Genomic DNA, 22,721 nt, shown 5'->3' with positions numbered 1-22,721 from the left:
AATAAATGCAGTTTGAGTCTAAGAAGGAGTTAAATCTTGCACTTAGACTGCATACAACGATATTGTCAATGACCAATAAGCCAGAGATGACAATGCGCGATGTGCTATTTAAAAAAAAGCATGTTGGTCCGTCTAAAGAGTTTCCTTCGCAAAATTGGGCTATGTTGTTAGTGGCACGTGCCCGAGCCTGCTGGCCTACTGCGCCTCCGCCTCTGCTGCATCATAGTGTTTTACCACAGATTCGGAGATTATGAGAATCACCTGCGTAGGAGCCTCCGGGGTGTGCAAGGCAACAAACCCCACATATACTTAAGGACATGAGACAGACTTCTGTGCCCGTCTGGCATACAAACAGCTTGGCGTCTATTTTTAGCATAGTGTAGCGGAAGCAGGGTAGAGTTGAGTCAAAGAATGAAATGATTAAAGTAGGCCCTGTCACTACAGAGTGTGCAGTGAGCCATGGGACGCCTTTGCTCAGACAGCGCTCTGGATGGAAAGGAATGTGGTGCCCTCACTGCTAGTGGTGAATATAAGGTGGCATCAGAGAGCCTCTTATTTTCGCGGGTCACCGTCACGGGATAAGGAACTGGCCTCTGAACACAATGTGAGTAGGTCATCCAGTCTTGTTCTATTCTTTGCATTTTGGCGCGTATGATTTGTTTGTTTTTTGTTTCAGGATTGATAGAGTTCCCGTGAAGTTAGGTACAAATGGGCGTCTGTAGTTAGCAGCTCCTACATGCAGGGGCTCCTACTGCACTGTAATGGACTGGCGAGCACGGGTCTTTTTCCCATGAAGCCTGCAGGCTTCCAGTTCCCTGAGCTCCGCTGCAGGCTCACGCTGGTTGCTAGGTATTGGAGGCATCAGGGCCTGGAAGGGTTAATGAGAGGGGGGCGGGGCGCTTGAAATGTGAGTAACAGCTGTAATTAGCTAGGACTCCTGGCAAGTAAATCGCCACATGTGCATGCGTTGCCATTCAAGCCAATGCAACGTGTGCACTTTACCTAAAAAAGGTAACTGACGGCTTAAGGTCTTTTTGCTCTGCAGCGCATGCGCGCTGCTAGGCAAGACCTAAAAAGCATTAGCCTCTTTCTCTTGATGAGGGATTTATCTAAAGACATATGAAGGAAGGAGAAGTCCGCTAGTGGGGGATTACTGAGAAAGATGGAATTACTATAGCCTTTTATTTCTGCATTAGAATCACACAACACGAGACCAAGTTTTTTTCTACAACCTTTGCACATCCTCCCAAATAGAACTAATTTTATACACAAATGTGCAGAGGACCTGGAAAGATGAGTTCCTTCCTTTTAATCTACCAGATAACCTACAGTGTTTTTCAAATAGGAGATGATACCTCTCTGACCAAATGGAAGCAAGCATCATCATTGATATCTTTCCTCATCAGGTTAGATGAAATCCCCCAAATGGGCGCTACTAAAAAAAGTGGGAGCTCGTAAAAGGTATTATCCGGGGCAAATACGGTGATCCCAAAAGAGTAAAAGGTATTATGGGTATACCGTGGATATTTCCTTTTATTTAATGAGTACGCATATCATGGTCAAAAACAGTGTCGGAATGTTCAATGAAGACACAATGTTTTTAACATGCTATATTGTCGACATATTTCAGCGGAATTTTTTTTTTGTCCATACGGGTCACTCTGCTTTCATCAGGGCTTCCATACCTCCCTGCATATCCCTACCCAATTGCAGAAGAGGGTGTTCGAAAGGAAGCATAAGGCTCTAACTTCGATATTATGATAGCAAACATGTTGGATAAATTGAAATAGAATAAGCATTAAGTAACAATGGTGAAACTCTTCACGCCCTCTGCTATTATGAAGCCCTTTGGATTCATATAGAAATATGTGTATAATAAATGCCTCGAAATAGGCACAGAACTCTGCTCATATATACAGGGTACTCACAGCATATGCAAGACACTGCTATATATGGTATAAAGATGTGACTATAGATTATCAACATTCTAACTCACCTTATTTGAGTTTTATTTTAACCTCATTTGCAGTGATTGAGAGCATTTCAAGAAAGCCATAGCATATGAGATCACTTGAAGAAATGGCTGGCACAATCTTATTCATATAAAAGACACAAAAGGTGATGGGAGACACTCTAACAATAAGTTTAACCCACAACTGGCAATCGCTCGGGGTAGTATTGCAACCCATTGTTCTTTTGCCCATTACAGCATCGTGGATAGGACCTAACCATATGGAAAACAGTTGTGACCCTGCTACAATATGAACAGTCTAGACTTTCAATTACAATCTTTCTAGTGAATACGCCATCTACCTGCAGACTCCTCACTTTCTGAATACTCTCCCAGTCATCAGACTAGTGCGGAAAACTTCCCAAAATCTCTGCCCAGATAGTAGTAGGCGTTTGGTCCATTAGACCCTGGAAGTAAATGAGTGATGTAGCCGACCCCCATTCAGCACCGCCATGGTCATGCAAATGTCAGTTTGTCATCTTTTCTCTGCACTGCTGAGTCAGGGGGGGGGGAATGAGAAGGATATCAGATATGATATATAGCGCAACATCAGAAAATTGGAAACGTATTATGCCGGTCCATAATGATCCAACAACAGGGGAAGTATAAGGTATGAGTGAAGAATCTATAAATAGAAGGTATTTATCAGAAAGATCGATACAAAAGGTAAGTAAGTCTTTCTTCTGATGGATACTTCTACCTGCAGATTTCTCACTAGCAGAATAGATCACCAAACAATATCTACCTGCGGTATATAGGGCCTTGATGAAGGTTTATGCCAGGGAGTCCTGCAGCACAGATCAGAAAAAGGGCCTGTCCCTCTGCACCTCAAAATCCAGGCAATAGTGCTTGGCCAAGGTATGAATGAAAAACTGTGGTGGCTCTGCAAATGTCAGCTCCATGAACTTTACTAGCCAAGACAGATGTTGAGGATTTGGCACTTGTACAGTGTGCTCGAATAGCCTCTTGGAGATCTTTATGGCCATGGCATGTCAGATGAATAAAGTAATCCATCCAGATAATGCCCTTTTCTTTTGCTTAAATACCCATGAAGCTGATCATCCTCACGGATGTACTTTGTGCAGCCAATGCAAAAACACACTCCATTTTAATCTCTCCTACTCTTAGGTAGGCTCGGCTGAAGGAGTCTAGGGGGTAAGAGATAGTAGGATTACAGTGTTAAGAATTGACCCAGGTGGAAGGGGGTCGCCACCATCAGGAGAAAAGCAGCTCTAGTTCTGAGAGCTTGTTGGGATAAAAAAAAATGGTGAAGTGACGACGGGCGCGCACGGTTTGCAACTCACGGACACTTCTGGCCAAAGTAATGGCAACGAGGGAAACTATCTTAAGGATTAAATGTTTTAAGGAACAACTATGACCGGGCTCAAAATGAGCTCCCATCAATAATGTAAGAACCAGATTTAAATTCCTCTGTGGCATAACAAAAGGAAAGGAAGTAAACCTATTGATCAGACCTATCAAGAATTGCAAAATATTGGGGGTGGGGACTTGAAAATCGACAAAGCTGCTAGATACCCCTTTATTTTACCCACAGCACAGACTTCCAGAGCCAAAGAAAACACTAACTTGAGGATGTCAGATCAACCTGCTTTCAAGGGGTCGATCCGATTATCTGCGCAACAAGAAACAGACCTGTACCATCTGCCGGAGTAGAACAAGTTACTTACCTTCGGTAATGCATTGATCTGCTACAGACTATCTAGCCCCAGATTCCTCACCCTAGAATTATCCCAAGGCATTAGACTAGATCTGGGAATCTCTTGAGCAGTACCCCTGCACGCCGGTAGGTGGCACTGATCGGTGCTGCCTGTCATCGTCCGTGACGGATAGGACATGGTTTCCACGTCAGGAGTGTGGAGCCACGAAGAAGACGGACCACTGGTGTGGAAACTTGGGCCCTGAAAGGGGAACAACCCAACTCGCAGAGCAGGGACGATGGTTGGGTCAGTAAAGAATCTGCAGCTAGATAGTCTCTACCATAAGAGGTGTAACCGAAGGTAAATAACTTGCTCAGATGATAGAGACTTCTAACCGCAGATTCCTCACTTTAGAATAGATAACCAAGCAATACTCCCCAGAGGTGCAGAGCACACTTTATCAGGGGATGGTGCGCTTCTGCAAAGCCTGTCCCTTCTTAGCTCCAACGTACCCCACAAAGAGTTGGTCATCCACCCGGTATTTGCTCATGTGGTGAAGTTAGAATGACAATGCTCTTTTTGGGTCCAGTCGGTGAAGTTGCTCTTCTTCTTTAGAGGGATGTGGCAGAGAGTATAAAGTAGGCAGGGTGATGGACTGGCCTACATGAAAGGGAGTGACGACTTTCGGCAGAAAGGAAGCTCTAGTTCGAAGAATCAGCTTGTCTGGGTAGATGTTCAAATTCAAAGGCTTCGATGACAAACCCTGAAGCTCACCGACACTCCAGGCAGACATTATTGGCACCAGTAATGCCGTCTAAATGGTAAGGAGCCTGAGAGGACAGTTATGCACAGGCTCAAAGGAAGCGCAAATCAGGACCGCCAGGACTAGATTAAGGCGACACTGAAGCAGGATGAAAGGAAGAGGAGGAAACATATGTTGAAAACCTTTCAAGAACCTATGTACAATAGGGGTAAGAGAGATTGCTGGTCAGGTAACAGCAGAAAGGCTGAAATAGCCAAAAGGTAACCCTTTAAGGTGTCCAGAGCAGAGCCCTGCTGGGCCATGGAAAGAATAAAGAAAAGAACCTGAGCAAGAGGAGCAGAAAGGAGGTCAGTCTGTTTTTCTGCACATCATGCTCCAAACTTGCCTCAATGGCAGGCGTATACCGTTTTGGTGAAGGGACACCTGGCTGCCAGAATAACATCGCAGACTACAGGTGGAAGGTCGAAAGCTGTCAACTGTGCCTCCAATCTTCCCGCAAGAAGGCAGGGTGTTGACAGGCTTGGGTGGAGAATCCTCTCCTACTGCTGCAACAGAAGATCCTCCGCAAGAGGTAGCCTTATCAGAGAACTGATTGCCAAGCTCAACAGCTCAGGATACAAAACTCTCCAAGCCCAGGCTGGAACCAGATGGATGGCTGGGGCCCAGTCGGTCCTGACCTTCTTGGGAACTTTGGGCAGAAGGTATACAGGAGGCCTGAGCTCCACTCGATGCAAAAAGTGTCTGCGAGCGAGAGCTGCCTTGGAAACTCCAGTGTGCAGAACTGCGGACATTGTACATTCTCAGCAGTGGGGAACAGATCTAACCAAGTATCTTCCACTGCTGATAGACTCATGCGGGTGGAGATGCCATTCACGATCCGCAAGGCATCTTCAGATGAGTTTGTCCACCCTGATGGTCAGAGAGTTCGCCAGTTGTTGAACCCTTAGGGATATGCCTGGACATTCCAGCCTTGTCCAGAGACACAGGGCCTCTTGACAAAGGACCCATGACCTGATCTCATCCCCCACCCCCCCTCCCCGTTTGTTGCAGTAATGCATAGCAGTGGTGTTGTCCATGAACACCAGCACTAGCCTTCCCTTGATGGAGGGTAGAAAGGCGTTCAATGCCAGCCGGATCTCCAGATGATTGATCTGAAATCTGGATTTCACCGAAGACCACAGGCCTTCTATCTCCACCTCTACCAGATGGTTGCCCCATCCCAGAAGTAACGTATCTGTCACCACTGTCCGATCTAGTTGGGGTAGGGAGAGGGGTTTGCCGATGACCCTTTGTGGTTTGTTAACCACCACTGCAGGTCAGAGAGATTTCTCTGATGCTGCGCCCACTGAAACTTCAGGTCACATTGCAGAGCCCACATATGCCAGCGCGAAGGTATCACAAGCAGGCTGTAGTAGGCCATGAGGCCCAGCAGCTTCAGAGTCAGTCTCACCGAAACCCAGGATAGAGGATGGAAAATCAGTATCATAGCCGGAATATCTTGGACTCGCCACTCAAGAGGATAGGTCCGAAACTGAACTGTCTCCATAACAGCTTTGATCAAGGGAGCGTCTGATAGGATGTCAGGAGTGACTTCGGCATATTGATAGTGAACCCCGGCGAGTGCAAGAGGTTCGCCGTAGTCTGAAGGTGAGAGAGGACTACTGGGTGCGAACCCATCGTTCACAGCCAGTCGTTGAGGTTGGGAAAGACTGAAATCCCTGACCTCCGCAGATGAGCTGCGACCATCGCCATCACCTTGGTGAACACCGGAGGGGCGCTGATAAGGCAGAAGAGGAGCACAGCAAACTGAAAATGCTTCCGGCACCCCGTATATCGCAGATCGTGTCTGTGGCCAACAGGACAAGGAAGTGGAAGTGGAAATAAGCGTCCTTCAAGTCCAATGCTACTATCCAGTTTCCCGAGTCCAGTGCAGGAACACCTGTGAGAGTATGAGCATTCTGAATTTCTTCTTCAAGAAGAGGTTGAGAATGCACAGATCGAGAACGGAGTCCTCGGTCTTTTTGGGTACCAGAAAGTAGAGGGAATAACAACCACAACCTACTTCTGATCCTAGCACCCTGTCTATGGCTCCCTTGGCCAAGACAGCCTGCAATTCTTGATGGTCCTTCATCTGCCGGTCGTAAGTGGGTTGGTGGGTGGGATGGGCTGAGGGGGTGAGTAGCTCCTTTGGATAACTTAAGGTACCCATCGATCTGATGTTACTGACCACTAGTGGGAGAGGTGATAGATCATGATGGCACCAAGTAGGAGGGAGGATACTCTGAGGGAGGACTAAAGAGGCTTGAAGGAAACAGCTGCCAGGAGAGTGGTTGACTGACCTGACCGCTGGCCACCTGTCCCACATGGTTGTTGGGACTTGCGCCCTTGGCCACAAAAAGCCTGGCAAGCCTGTTGGCTGGAAGGGTAAGAGCGCAGTTGGAGAGCCGTTCTGTAGCCACAAAAAGGAGGAAGGCAGATTGAGGTGGATGAGGGGCCATAGACAACCCCAAGTATCTGGCTGTAGCTCTGCTGTCCTTGAAGTGCGTGAATGTTTAATCTGCTTTCTCTCCAAGGTGAGAGTCATCAAAGGGTATGTCTCTGAGGTAAGCCTGGACATCCCTTGAAATCCCAGATGTTCTCAGCCAGACGTGGCGTTGCAATGCCATCAATCATAAATTTGCTTACCTAGCAAGTCGGTTGTGTCAAGTCCACATTTGATGGAGAACTTTGCAACATCTCTCCCATCGGAAACAACCTGACAGAGTATGGCCCAGGCCAGACCGTAGGCAGCACTTGCGCAACAAAATCCCAAAGAGTATGGGAATAAAAGCCCAATAGACAGTAGAGTGATAGGGAACAAACTAGGGGGATTATTGGATGAGGAGGCTTGGACCACAAAGCCCCCCAGTGTGGGGTGCTGGGTAAGGAAACTGGGATCCTCAGGACCAGGGCAATGAAAGCGGGCAATCATCCTATTCAGAGGAGCCCCTGTGCAGGGCTTGGACCAAGCCCAAGGAGGACATTTGTAAGGGCTTCATTAAAAGGGAAAAAAGATTCTGAGGGGGAAACTGCAGACTGAAGCACCTCAGTCAAAACATTAGTTTTGATTGCCACTGAGGGCAAGTTAAGGTTTAAGACCTCAGCCGCCCTACGCACCACCATAGCAAAGAGGCTCCCTCTTCTGAAGCCACAGTAGGCGGGGAAACCACGCCAATATCAGGTGAGGTATCTAACTCACTGGCCTGTCTCAGATCCTCATACCAGTTGTCCTCCTACACTGGTTCTTCTTGATAAAGGTCCAGAGACTCCTCCCAAACGTCTCAGTCTCCAGACCTATAAATTAAATAAGACACTGGCTCTGCTCCGGGGAGGGCATTCTCGGTTGGTGTCAGACGCCGCCCATCCGTCTCCGTGTCGGGGTCGGTGTGACGATGGGAATGGCGCTGCCTTGGGGCATCTGCACTGGAGCAGCCGCTGAGTAAGGTCTCACCGGCAACTCACCTCTAGATCCAGCAAGGGCTCTGTTAGAACTGGGGTTCTCTAGTTGGCAGAGGTAGATACCTTTAACCAAATAGGGATCCTTGCTTCTAGTCAGTGTAAGGGGGTACACTTCGAAAATAACCCCTGCTCATCCCCTTGGTAGCTTGGCATGAGCAGACAGGCTTATCTCAGAGGCAGTGTGTAACGCATTTGTGAACACACAAAGTAATACAGTAAAAACACTACAAATGGGCACCAAACCAGTTTAGAAAAATAAGTAATATTTACTAGACCTAACAAGACCAAACGGCAAAAATACACAACACTGTAATCAAAAATAGACTTTAAAACGGTAGAAATAGCTTAGTTCAATGTAGATGGTAAATGCAACACTTTACTCTCAAAGTACCTTGGATGCGTCTTGCAATACAAACAAAAGGGTCGCAGGGAAGGTAATGCGTTGGTTCCTTGCTACGGGGGAGGTGAGGTGATGCCTTGGTTCCTTACCGGAGAGGAGGTGATGCGTCTGTTTCTTACTATGATCCGGCGCGATGCAACAAAATGGTGCCTCGATGCGATGCGTCGATACGGGGCAATGCGAAAAAAATGGCGTCTTGATACGATGCGACAATGTTGGATGTGATGCATGCATGCCTGAAAGCCGCGCGTAGAACTCGATAATTTCTGAGCCACTACAGGTCCTGCGACACGCTTCTCTGGTGATGCGAAGGAGACCTCTGCGGCAGCGACGCTCTTCTCTGGTGATGTAACATCCTTCGTCGATGATGCAACGGCGAACAGCTTTAGCAGCAGCACGCTTCTCCGGAGATGCAATGCAACACGCTTCTCCTCGTTGCATTGTGCTTCCAGCGGCTCGCAGTCTTGTCAGAGGTCCCAAACAACAGTAGGCATCTCTCTGCAGGCAGAATTCCACAGCATGGGAATTCAGGTGAGCTGGGGGTGAAGTCTTGCACCCCTGAGACTTCAGGCAGGAGGCAAGCACAGTTCAAGCCTTTTGAGATTCTTCTTCAAGATTGCAAAAGTTCCCACAAAGTTCCTTTTCTCCTTTCCTTGGCAAATAAAGTAACCACTGCAGGCCAACCCCAACAGCACAGGGGCAATCTCCTCCTTCGGCTTCCTTGGTTCTTCTCCTTGGCAAAGGGTCATCTTGATTCCCAGAAGTGATCTAAAGTTCTGGGGCCTGGGTCGCCGCTTTTATACACCAAAATCCTTTGTCTCTGAAAGCAGAGAGTGTCTGTACCTAGTCCAAACCAGTTCTGGGTGCATTCTGCTAGTACACAACTTCTTCCATTGTCAGTGTGGGCCAGGGTCATCAGACACACCACAGGAGGTGGAACCAGCATTGTGGAAGGCAGGTATAGCCTATTCAGGCCCAGGTGCTGCCACTCCTAATGCAGATAGATCTATTTAGCCTTGTGCTGACTCACCTGTTCTCCTGGAGCCCCCCAGCCCGGTCACTCACAAACCAGACATGGAATACACAACCTAGCAGAGGCAGGCTTGGATGGTTAGGCATGAAATACCTACTTTCTAAAAGTGGTATTTTCAAACAAAGAATGTTAAAAACCAACTTCACTAAAAGATGCATTTTATCATTCTGATGTTCAGGCATACTGAACTCTAATTTCTTCCTAGTTCCCTGAGTCAGTTAGGATTATAAGATGTTATAATCAAACTGCCCATTCTGGCCCATGGAAACAGGTAGCCTTGCAATAGTGAAACATGAAATTGGCTGTAATTGGCTATCAGGACATGCTACACACATCAGGGCAGGTCCTGCCTTCTACATACAATGCACCCTGCCCTTGGACCTACCTTAGGGGTGACTAATATGTAGAAAAGGGAAGGTTTAGGGACTGGCAAGTTGGTGCACTTGCCAAGTCGACATGGCGGCCCCAGGCTACACACAGGCAATGGCAGGCCTGAGTCACATTTTACCAGCTGCTTCTGTGGGTGGCACAACCAGTGCTGCGAGCCCACCAACAGCATTTGATTTACAGGCCCTGGGCACGCATGGTGCTCTGTAATAGGATCTGACAAGTAAATCAAATAAACCAATCATGGAGTCACTAATCGAATACAACAGTATACAATGGGGAGCACTTGCACTTTGGCACTGAATAGCAGTGGCAAAGTGCCCAAAGCATCTTGACCAGCAAAACACATAGCAAAAACACAGGAGGCAACAGCAAAAATGGAAGGGAGAACCATGCCAAGGTGCCAGGTATAACAGGCTCATTGGGGGCCGACTGGCGTTGAGGGCAAACCAGCAAGCGTATTCCCAGTAGGGGTACCTCCCACACCCATGGAGCCCTAAGGTGTTCCAGAGTGGCCGGGCTGCCCAACAATGCGATGCACGGACTCATAATATTACTTCAATTGGGTGGGGGTGCTCCTGAAAAATTCTGGGAAGCAGGGAGTGGACCTAGGATCAGGCACCATCGGCTCACAAGCCTAGGGTGCAGATGCTCCTGTGTCTCGTTGGATGAATTCTACAGTCGAGGGGAAGTCAAAAAGAGTTTGGATTTCTTCAACTACTTATACTTGTGAACTTCCCCAACTTCCCTGAAGACTTTAAATGCGAGGATGAACATTGAGACAGGCTCTGAACAGTTCCAGGACAGGCTCTGTGAACAGTTCCAGGACCGCCCAAGGCTGACGGGACCTCGAGCGTTGAATGAGCGCCTTGGGGTGCATGGAACAGCAGTCTGAACAGGACTTGGAGTCCCGGGACCAGGTATCACAAACACACCAAGAGGGGGTCTGTCACAGACATTTGCCAATGACAGACTCCACATGGTTTGAAATCAGCCAATTTCTTGGGTGACATCATCTCATCAGGAAATAAATCTCAAAAACATTGACAAAGTTGAAAACTCTATTCAAAATGTGACTGAGGGGTAGCTCAATCCAGATCAGTGTTAACTGGGGCAGAAAGAAAAGAACCGACATCAGTGCACCGAAGTGGTACCTATGTGGGTACTGCGCACATCACTTGTGGCATGGATGGCACCCAACTGGACAGCTCCACATACCGGTGCACAGGGGCACTGCTCGTAAATCTTCTGCATCCAGCCTGACACCTGGAGATATTCAAAGGTAAGTTATCTGAGGCTAGAAGTCCCTATCAGATCCATAACTACTGAAGAGTTCTTAGCTTCCTCAATAATTTTAATCCAAAAAGTCTTTCTTTTGTTAAGCAATAAAGTAATTTTTTTTAACATTTTGGTAAATCGACTTTTTATATAGTCTGGGTGTTTGTGTTTCCACCAAAATATGTCTGTTAGGAACTTTGTTTTTCCCCGTTTAGTCAAAAGGCTGTATAGTGATCTACGTTTAAGACTCAGCAACTACAAATCTTATAAAAGAAAGAAGGGCTGCCCGAGAGAGAGAAAGAGAGAGAGAAAGAGAGAAAGAGAGAGAGAGAAAGAGAAAGAGAGAAAGAGAGAGAGAGAAAGAGAGAGAGAGAAAGAGAGAGAGAGAAAGAGAGAGAGAAAGAGAGAGAAAGAGAGAGAGAGAAAGAGAGAGAGAGAGAGAGAGAGAGAGAGAGAGAGAGAGAGAGAGAGAGAGAGAGAGAGAGAGAGAGAGAGAGAGAGAGAGAGAGAGAGAGAGAGAGAATGCGGAGTATGTAAGAAATTAAACTGTACCTTGAGCTGGCAATGAAGGCGCCTGGGACCCATAGAGGGACAGGATGGAATCTTTGGACATTTTCTTTCCAGACTCTTCCGCTTTACTGCCAGACTCTGGAAACAGATTCAGGTTCTCAGGGACGGAGCAGGAGCTTCCAGTGATGGGTGCAGCAGGAAGTGCCTAGGAAAGGTGACAAACATAGGGAAAGATGTCAGCTACTTTCAAGGTATTTCCAAAACACTTCAGCCTTGTGCCAGTGGGTTGCAGATAATGGAATCACAAGGCTGTTTCATTCCAAGGAGCTGAAATCTGCACTGAAAACTCAGAGTAAATGAATATTTTTCCACTTTAAATGGTTTTACACCCCTCATCTATAATAGTTGTTCCCTCTACAAGCCAAGTTACAATTTCGAATTCAGAGCAGTTAGAAATAAAGGTGCTAAGTGTACAGGCACAGGGTACTATGAACCGCCAATAGTAGATTGTGCTACACAATTTCCAAAAACAAATCAAAATGAAAATGGAGGATGCGTATCTTGAACTAGATAAAACTAACTGAGGATATACTGACAATACAAACTGATAATCTCGATATAGTTCTGATAAATAAAACAGTGAAAACACCAACTCACTTAGCTGTGTTTATATGGACAGATGTACAGGTATGTATATTGTGTCTCTTGCTGTATCTGTACATCCATATTAGATACATAATGAAAACTGTAATATGGCCCTATTTTGCTATTGAGTGATTCTGATGACATTATAAACCAAAACGGCAAGTATATTTTAAGTGCCAACAGAACATGGCAATAAAGGACCATATTACAGGCTACTCTTTATGTGTTTTATATTACATGTTTCTTGTGAGGGAGGTAGCTTGAAAAGGTATATTTCAAAGAGAAAGAATAACAGATGCTGGATTATAGTGCTTTGCTGTCTCTGGTAAAAAGAGAAGAAAAGTAAGAGAAGAAAAGTACAGACCTATGGGATTCATCCTGTAGTAAAGAACGTAGAATGTTTAAAAAAATACCCTTTGGTGTGTTAAAAAAAAGCATTGTCTGTAGAAGCTGTAAGACTTTTAACCATGTTCCCTGGAAGGTGCAGCTAACAATGGATAGTGACTGGAACAAGAATGTTCAGGTTTGGGCAATCATTTGTGAAAAAAAATCTTGATTAAACAAGATAGCAGTAAAGCTGCGGAGGGCGTTTTGGGACTGTTCTATGGCGACAAAACACATTTCACATTACACTGTGAAAATGTTCAGTCCCTGTGAAATATAGGGTATTTAATACTACTGCATGCTGTGCAATACAAAAGGACCCACAAGCTGTAAATGTTTACAGTATGAACCTAATTAGGTTTAGAGTTTAATATGCTACGTATTACCGTTGTGCGAGTGTGGGCTCATGATTCACAAAAGGTGAAAACTCGAGTAGGTCAAGATGCCCCTTCCAGTCTCTCAACAATTGTAATAAATGGCATATTACACTCAGCGGACCTGCATATATGAGAACAAGGGTTTAGCCCTATGCACTCACAAAATATTGTATTCATTTAGCCGCATTGTGGAAAGAACATAGAATTTACTTCCCACAGCAGTAGCAAATGAGTAAACGTGTGTTTACAATATAGTGGATAAAGTATACACTGCAGTACATAAGGATATTGCAAGTCACCGAGGAGTTTTGTTGACCATTTAGAGGAATGAGGCAGAGTTCCTAAAAGGTCATGGAACCCCAAGGTGACTTGCAATTTCCTTATAATATATGTCAGAGGAACTATATTCCTTGTAATACATGGTTACATCGGATCACTGACAGAATTTCGACCTCATAAATATCGACCTACAAGAATATCGAGTCAACAATATCGAAGGCAAAAATATCGACATCCTATCTACAACATGGTAAGTACAAAAATATTGAAAAAATAATAGATGTAAAAAATATCGATGTTAAAATTATCGATTTTTTTAAAATATATAAATATAAAATTAAGTACATAACACTAATAAATAAAATATACATATTTAAAAATATCTAATAATGTTTAAAATTAATAAATAATACATATATATTAATAATACATTAATTAAATATATACAGTAAATATATAATATCTATGTACTGAACAATAATTAATAATTATTTTACTAATTTATAAATTATTAAAATATATTCTAAATTAGTAATACATTTACAAACAAAACAATAACATAAATAAAATGTAAGTAATATAAAAAATAAAATAAACATTTAATTTTTTTACAATTAATCATATAAAACGTTGGATAGTGTAAGGGTAAAAATTACTATTCCTCCTCCAGAGAGTGCAACAGTAGGGAAAACGTTTGATAGCGTAGGGGTAAAATTACTATTTCCACTCCAGAGAGTGCAACAGTAGGGAAAGCTTTGGATAGCGTAGGAGTAAAAATTACTATTCCCACTCCAGAGAGTGCAACAGTAGGGAAAGCGTTGGATTGTGTAGGGGTACAAATTACTATTCCCACTCCAGAGAGTGCAACAGTAGGGAAAGTGTTGGATAGCGTAGGGGTAAAAATTACTATTCCCACTCCAGAGAGTGCAACAGTAGGGAAAGTGTTGGATAGCGTAGGGATAAAAATTACTATTCCCACTCCAGAGAGTGCAACAGTAGGGAAAGTGTTGGATAGCGTAGGGGTAAAAATTACTATTCCCACTCCAGAGAGTGCAACAGTAGGGAAAGTGTTGGATAGCGTAGGGATAAAAATTACTATTCCCACTCCAGAGAGTGCAACAGTAGGGAAAGCGTTGGATAGAGTAGGGGTAAAAATTACTATTCCCACTCCAGAGTGTGCAACAGTAGGGAAAACATTGGATAGCGTAGGGGTAAAAATGACTATTCCCACTCCAGAGAATGCAACAGTAGAGAAAGCATTGGATAGCGTAGGGGTAAAAATTACTATTCCCACTCCAGAGAGTGCAACAGTAGGGAAAGCGTTGGATAGCGTAGGGGTAAAAATTACTATTCCCACTCCAGAGAGTGCAACAGTAGGGAAAGCATTGGATAGCGTAGGGGTAAAAATTACTATTCCCACTCCAGAGAGTGCAACAGTAGGGAAAGCGTTGGATAGCGTAGGAGTAAAAAATACTATTCCAACTCCAGAGAGTGCAACAGTAGGGAAAGTGTTGGATAGTGTAAGGGTTAAAATAACATACTTAGAAATAAACGATTTTTGTAGTTCTAAAAAAAAAATATCAAATAAATATAAACCATATACAATACCTATACTTAATTATAAAACACATGCTTAGCAAAATATATTTTACCTAAAATAAATGTAAAATAATACCATTTAATATTTAATTACCTATTATTAATTAATTAACAATTATATTATTAATACAATTAGTTTTTATACATTATTAATTAAATTAACTTTACTTCCCACCATATTTCCCTATAAAACCACTACCCACAACATAACACATTTATCCATTTTTGAATTAATGAAAATTAATTAGCAAATATTTAAAATTAATTAACTATTAATTAAAATTAATTACCAATTAAATTTATTTTTTAATTCCTACTAATTATTAAATAATTAACCATAATTAAATTACTCCCCACCCAATTCCCCTATAAACCCACATCCCGCTACAGAAAATATATATCAATTAATAAATTAATTTTTTTCTTCAATTAATTAATAATTAGCAATTAATTATAATTAATTAATTTTACTAATTATTCATCAACTTACCATAATTAAATTACTTCCCACCCTATTCCCCTATAAACCCACAACCCGCTACAGAACATATATATCAATTAATAATTTATTTTAAATTATTTTCCTATTATTTTCAAATAATTACCAATTAATTATAATTTATTAATACTACTAATTAATAATCAATTTAACATAATTAAATTACTTCCCACCCTATTCCCCTATAAACCCACAACCCGCTCCAGTACTAAAACATACAATTTTCTTATAAATTAATTCATTTTTATATCAAATTAATACACATATAATAGTAATTATTTTATAAACTTAAGTTAAACATATAACACATACATAATAAAAAAACTATAAAATAATACAAATATTGATATTAGTGTCATAGAAATTAGTAACATCGATATATATGCTATCGATATTACTAACTTCGATATTACTTACATCGATATTAAGAATTTCGATATTACTTACCTTGGGTCGATATTCTGTCCTACGATATTCTTGCCTTCGATATTATGCTCCTTCGATATTTCAGACTCGATATTATGGTAGGTCGATATTTCCTACTCGATATTTTGTCTGTGTACCGGTTACATCAACACCCTTCCTACAAACTACTTAACTCCTTAGTGTGTTGCTCTTTCATACGAAATATAGGAAAACTAAACAATAAACAGCAGTTAGATATTTGTTGCAAAAAGATTTTAGAATCAGTTTGCCAGATTAAAAAAAAATGCTCAAGCTCTGAATAAGTATAAACCCAGTGCATTAAGTGGGAAAAAAAAACTGGGGGAGCTCTAAAAGGAGCGAGACAAATTTCTTAAAGGGGGGTGGCCTATCCACGTAGGGGCGTGGTCTAAATCAAGATAACTAGTATTGTGTGCTTATGAAAATCATGAAGTCGCATCCAGCAAAGGATAATAAAATAGGCATAGAGATGACGGGCAGACAGGGGCAGGGCTGCACTGGTAGTGCGCATGTTTGGGCAGTTAGTGCTGTATAAGGTAGTGTTTTTTTCTGTACTTTAACATGTGGTCTGTACACCGTGGTTGCTCTTCAGCTGTTTACAATCATGTGGGCTATTACTACAACACAGAAACATTCATATACTAGTAACAATTTTGTTGTACTTCTTTCTATACCCTGTACTGTGCCCCACCCTGCGCACAACCAACAGTGGATCCTAATTAAACCCGAGCATCTGCTGGATGTGGCAGCCTTGGACTGTTTGTACTGAGCAGTGGCGTCATATAAAATAATGCCCCCCCCCCCGCAGAATGTAGAAAGTGGGCCCTTTGCCTAACAAGGGGGCGGGAAGACCGACTTCAGGCGTCCCAAGTAGTGGGATAGCAAGTGTTGTGGGCTCTAATGCAGGGAAGGAAATATGGTCCCCATATATCTGGTTTGGTATTGGAAAATGGTCATAATTGGGGTGAAGTGAGGCCCATTAATCAATACCCCTGGCCCCAGTGTTCCTACAGTCACGTCACGTTTGGTAGTTACGTCCTTGGGCCCAGAGCTATTTTCAAATAAATATTAACGCTAAAGCTTTAGCATGGTCATGCCGGTTCTAACCAGCTGTTCTTGTGCTGATGGCTGGCACGATGACGTAGGTGGCGCTGCGTGTTCAAAGAGTAGGGAAATCCCGAGAGAAAGTGTATCTTCAAAGGATTTCCCTTCCTGCTACAATGATGTCACGCCTTAAGAAGTGTGCGCGCACATGCTCACCCGAAACACCAAACAAAAACCGGGGCATCAGGTCACCCTACCTTTGAGGCCCGAAAAAAGAGGCCCCTAGAGACCCGTTTCGACGCCCCCCCACCAAAAAAAAATGGGGGTGATCAGACACCCACAGACCCCCCACCCCACTTAAAGCCCTGTATAAACCTGCATAGAGATTTCTCGCATAAATATGTTGCCATAAAAAGCTCCTTTCTGCTAGTCGCTGTTAATGTAAAAAACAGATCACAAGAAGAAAAGGAAGGTTTCGCTTTTGTTGTCTAAAGTGCAGCTTTAATTATGTTGTGTTCCCTCCCTTTTCTCTTGGATGCTAGGTGTGGCAGGAGTCATTCTTAGGAGGTCAGAACTCCATTGTAATGCCTTATTACAGTTAAGGCGCTTTATCATTTCTTTCTTACAGGGGACTAGAGATGTCACAAGTTGCCTGTAATAAATAAATTAGAGATAGGCTTCAGGGCCGGACTGGCCGTTGCGGGCACCAGGCGTTTTCCTGGTGGGCTGGAAGGGTGGGGGCTTGTTTTCAAGCAGTTGCGGACGGTTTTACAGCAGTGCTGAAATATGGGCCCCCTGTAACAAAAACGTCAGCAGTGCTTCTCACTACCTCTACCACACCCCACCCCCGTGGCGGGTCCAGCTGTATTGTGTTCCCAGCCCAGCCCGGATAGGCTTCTATACAGAAATGACAGGCTCCCATGTATTAGAATATGGTTTGAAGTATAGAGTGTATAACATCGCTAAAGGCAAAAGATGGAGATCTAATTGTACACTAACACAAAAAAGGCATCGGTCATCTAGATGCAAACACATATTTTACAGGTGAACATTTCAATAAATAGGATGTACATTCACAAAACATTCAATCTCTGCAAGCATTGTACCCCGCTTTGCTGTTGTGAAGATTCCACTTTTCAACAAACCAGGGTAATCCTCAGCTTTTGGCAACTACAAAACAAATACCTAAATATCTCCTTGGAGCTCAGTGATAAACAGGTCTGCCATATTTACCATCATAATAAATAATTATGGCGTTTGCCCATAGTCTTGTCATAACATTAGGCCTATGCAGAACGAAGAGGTGAATGATCTGTGACAATTCTACTGTACGGGAAGGTCCATTGTCTTCGCTGTTGAAACAGGATATTTAAAAACAACTTTCATTATAGTAAGTTGTTATTTTTTTTTTAAAACCTGTTCCTTCTTTTTCTCACCCACCTTAATACAACTTTTTTCCACTGTATTCCATATATGGCACTTTCAGAGCAAAGTTGTAAAAGATTTTCAGATTTGCAATCAAAGGCTACACAGACAGACAAAGGTGTGAGGATATTTCTATGAAATAATTCAAGCAAGCTCTGGACGCCACAGAACCTTCATTTAGTCAGTAACTTCTTCCTTTTTAAAGCCATTTACCCAAAGGCACCAGGTATATTAGACATGAAGTTAAGGTCTTTGATAACCATATTTCTGTTTGAGCTGCAACGACCCCCTCTAACATGGCCTCTGCAGTTAAAAGGGTGGCAAAATAGAAATTAATTCATGAACTTAACCGATTAAACAAAGGATAAGAGATGAATGCGATACGATTCTAATGAAATCCCATTCTGATTAAGGTAGTAGTTTCCTATTACCACACAATGAATGGAGTGTGATACCGCTTTAGAAATCGGAGTCTTGCGTCTTGACAAATATTTTTACATTTACAAACATGGAGCAATCCAATGTATGACATTAAGAGGTAAAAGAAAAAAAAATGAGAAAAATGCCATTATTTGGGGTGCAGCGGATTTAGAGGTTGAGTAAATTATACAACAGTGAGGCGACATGAGAGTAAACATCCAGGGGTGGAAGTCTTATACGGAAATGCAATCGCCTTGCTGGCCCCAGGTTGCTCTTACAGGACAAACCATTGTGAGTAGGTAGACCAGCCAGGCAGATCATAAAGTTATTATGATAAATTATTCCTGCTCGCTATTCCCACCCCCCAACCACTCAAACTCCTACAACCTTGTTTGAAATTCTCACGGAGCAAAGTACAGTCACTGCTCTGACAGCAACCCAAAGGAGGACTCAATAACTCCCGGCCTCTGTAGGTTACGAAAAAGAAGCAACTAACTCAAAGAGAATTACAGTAAGTTGAGAGAAACTTACAAAGACATCAACAAGCAAGCAACCAAGGCTCTGTTCTACCATGCCACAAGTATTGCGATTATTTACCATACTAGTCCACATACGATCCCCACCTTACTAGAGTCCGAAAAAGAGATTGATGAGGGAGGACCAAAAAGATCCAATTCGTTTTGCAGTTGGTTGTTGGGCTTTCCATTTGGGACGCTGTTGTTGACTGGTGTGTCTAGGGAAATAAGAAAATGGAGAAGTTAGAAGTTAAACATATTCAGCAGAGGGCAATTAAGGGAAGCCAAGGATTTCAGGGGCACTGAGCATCCATCTGTGTAACACTTTCTTTTTTTTTTTTACTTACCATAATGACTGTTGAGTACAATAAAAATGGTTACCACTTTGGGGGGTTGAGAGGCGGGGCACTTTTGACTGGTTAAGAAAGCTGCAACTTGAGGTTATCGCTATATCAAAGTGGTAACCCAAATAACCCAACAGCATCTGGGTAAATGAACAATATTATATACAAGCAATGCTTTGGACAAATATATACTATATAGTAGATTGAAGGAAAACTTAAATTATTCCTCCCCACAAGCTTCACTCTTTTGACAAATCCAATATCAATTGAATTCATGGACAACGAGCAGTTCAAACAAAAGTCTTGAAAAAGATTTTTTCAATCAAAACCTTTTTATATACGTGTCTTTTTTGTGTATGCATATATACAATGCAATATTCTTATACACAATACATTTTTTCTTCAACAAAAACAAAATACTCAAACCTAATCAAAATATTTATACTGTTCCCTATTACCCTATTAATAGGTCAGGATGCTTTCCAATTTTTAGAAAAAAAGAGCATACCCTTCAACAAAAGATCACCCTATAAGAAAGTACTGGGAGGTACATTACTCCACCTCAAAGTTTTTTTTACTTTCAAACTTTTAACACATCACTTTAAATTCAGAAGGGTGTCCTCAAATCCCAAGGTCGACGCGTTTCATCAGGACTAGGGTGTATAAGGATAATTTCCCAACACAATCCCCACTACGATGTAGATTTCAACAGCTTCTGTGTTATTCAATTTCCATGTGCCATACCTCAATGGCGCAGTAATCTACAGGCAACTGATTCACCGTGATGTCGCGTTACTTAATGAGAACTCTTAACTTCGGAGTCCGTTTATCTATTTTTCGCCATACGGGCCGTCTCCTTATCGCATGCAATATGTTTCCGGGTTTGCGACTTGATGTTATGTCATGATCGTTATTAAATTCCTCTAACCTTTTTCAATTCTACGCTCCTTACTTCACAGAAACATCCATTCTTCATATCCTTAGAGGTATGCAAAGGAACAGGAGAAGATGTAAGGGAAATTTGACTTGCTTACACGTTTGGTGGTAGTTTTGCCGTTCTCCTCTCCTGTTGCAAGGTAGGTTTGACCACATGCTGCTTCAGGAGTTAAAAGAACTCCTTGCTGTACAGTATCTCTTCCCCTGGTAAAACAAAGGACAGTAAGGTCCTGTTGCAAGCGTACCCTGGGATATAGCTACCATCAGTTATGTAGCTCTGGAGACACTAGGACCCAGGGTTGCAAAAGGCCCACTGCCTTAAAATTATGCCCGTCTTACTACCCAACTAGAGGCAGGGGCATGCTTTTGTGGGTTTATCTTGACCAGTTGTGAAGTAAGAGATAGCCATTTTAAGCAAGGAACAGATCCTTAATGGAGGAAAGCCTTGAGGATGTGTCACCTTCCAGGCATGTAGCCAACGATTCAAACTTTTTCCCAGGATAAAGAACACTCAGATATTTTTATTTGTAAATATATGCAACCCTTCCCTTGTGATGAGCTAGAAAACATGAATTGTACTCCAGGACACTCACAAGACCAGCAGTAAGAATCCAAGGCTATGTTTAGGGTCTATCTATGCCATTAGTGGAAGTAAAAACTACAGAAGAATAGGATGAATCGATACATTAAATGTAAAATCTTTTAAAAAAGCCCTTTATAACTGATCTTTAATATGCACTGAGAAACTCCCTAGGTAACTCTGAAAATATGTTAACGTATTAATACTCGCCATAGTGGAAAAGCATAATTTTGATTGTCAAAGCATGCTTCTGAGGGGGGTAACTCAGAACACAATTCTGGCATCATCTCAAACAGATTCTCGTTAGTGGGGTAATACATATTTCCTAAGGTGCAAGGGGCTGCAAAGGAGGGCCGGAGGACTGGGGGTAGCAGAGGGTCCAGTAAAGGTGGTGCAGAAGCAGAAGGGATAATGTATGCTTGTTGGTGGGGTAAGGCCTATGCTTCGTTGAGGGCTGAAACATGCTGTGTGGACCTGAAAGTCCCTTGCATGGTGTACAGTTATATACCCTTAACCCAATGGACCGACTGACTGTAGTGGTATCCTGGTTTTTGAGTTTGGCCGTAGCCTCACACTAATGTAGTAAATGCTAGGAGGCCTAGCTCTGTCCCTTGATATGAGTGAGGTCCCGGACCAGTTCTGTGACCTGGAGGGGCACAACAAGCATGCCCACCTTATACAAATTATAGACTACTACTGTCCCTGTAGTGAGTTTAATAAATGGACGGTGGTGGCAGCACACTAACTATCTATTTGCCCCTTCTGTAAAATTCTGCTTCTGTGCGCTTACCCAGATCTTAGCTCCAACATTCCAAGCCTACGTTAAGCGTGTGTTTGTGTGTGGCATGCATTATGCGTGCAAGTGACCCAGACTAATGGAGAACTGTGAGATTCATATTAGGGTATTTAGCCCGTGTGAGGAATAAACATACTTTTCGTAACAAAGTCAAGTACTAGGATGAACAACCTTTTATTAAAAGGAGGTGTGTATTTTTAGTGGTATACTTGAGAACTCCTACTCTCCTTCCCGAGAAGCCTGCGACATCTTGCCATCACTACCACAGAGTTAAATGCTGAATGGGCTATACTTCACCCTGTATGCATAGTCAGACAGACCTCAGCAGAGGCAAATTACCTCAGCCCCAGTGGCTGTGGCCCAGTTTCACCCTGCTGGCCCATGACCTCCCGAACCGGGTCTGACATATGCATTTTCTGGTTCATCTTGATGTTCATAGTTCCCGTCCAAAGCTCTCTTCTATCCGGGCGACCTGTATTACTGCTGTATTTTCTATAATTTTGCTACCAATAAAGAATTGCAAAAGCAAAAAGAAAAATGCATAGTCTAGAGCTTGATTGGTCATAAACAGATCGAGAAAGGGCTACTTCATAAGTACCTTCAATTACACTAGATATTTTACTCAATACTGGAGTAGCAAGGCTTCAAACAAGCTTTGTTTCACTGGTCTGCAATAATCTGAAAAGCATTCCTTGAAAGTAAACCCATGCGAGTCAACACAGCACACCTCTAAGATCAGTTACAAATGTTGTTCTTTCAGCACGTGTCAAGTAGTTCACAGGCAAACGATAACAAAAAGCAGGCGGCTTACCCAAACCCAGCAAGTCCATGACTGGTTGGGCTGCTTTGAGGGGAACAGATTTGAATGGAGCAGGGTCCTCCTTCTTAAGAGTCTA

At 42.9% G+C, this 22,721-nt stretch overlaps 1 protein-coding gene across 2 annotated transcripts in view; it reads right to left on the bottom strand.

Moving 5' to 3' along the window:
• Positions 1-22,721, bottom strand: part of SMAP2 (small ArfGAP2) — a 179,399-nt gene that overhangs the window by 63,248 nt on the left and 93,430 nt on the right. For both annotated transcript variants that reach the window (XM_086948280.1, XM_086948279.1), the window contains exons 6-8: positions 22,637-22,718; positions 19,278-19,387; positions 11,581-11,743 (exon numbers count right to left, since the gene is read on the bottom strand). In XM_086948280.1, the coding sequence (XP_086804406.1) occupies positions 11,581-11,743; positions 19,278-19,387; positions 22,637-22,718 (355 nt within the window). The remainder of the gene's footprint in view (positions 1-11,580; positions 11,744-19,277; positions 19,388-22,636; positions 22,719-22,721) is intronic.

This window comes from Lissotriton vulgaris, unplaced genomic scaffold (assembly GCF_964263255.1).
Source record: "Lissotriton vulgaris unplaced genomic scaffold, aLisVul1.2 SCAFFOLD_2217, whole genome shotgun sequence".
In the NCBI taxonomy this organism is placed as follows: Eukaryota; Metazoa; Chordata; class Amphibia; order Caudata; family Salamandridae; genus Lissotriton; species Lissotriton vulgaris.
Note: the sequence above shows the minus strand (reverse complement) of the source record. Positions and strands in the feature narration are given on the sequence as shown.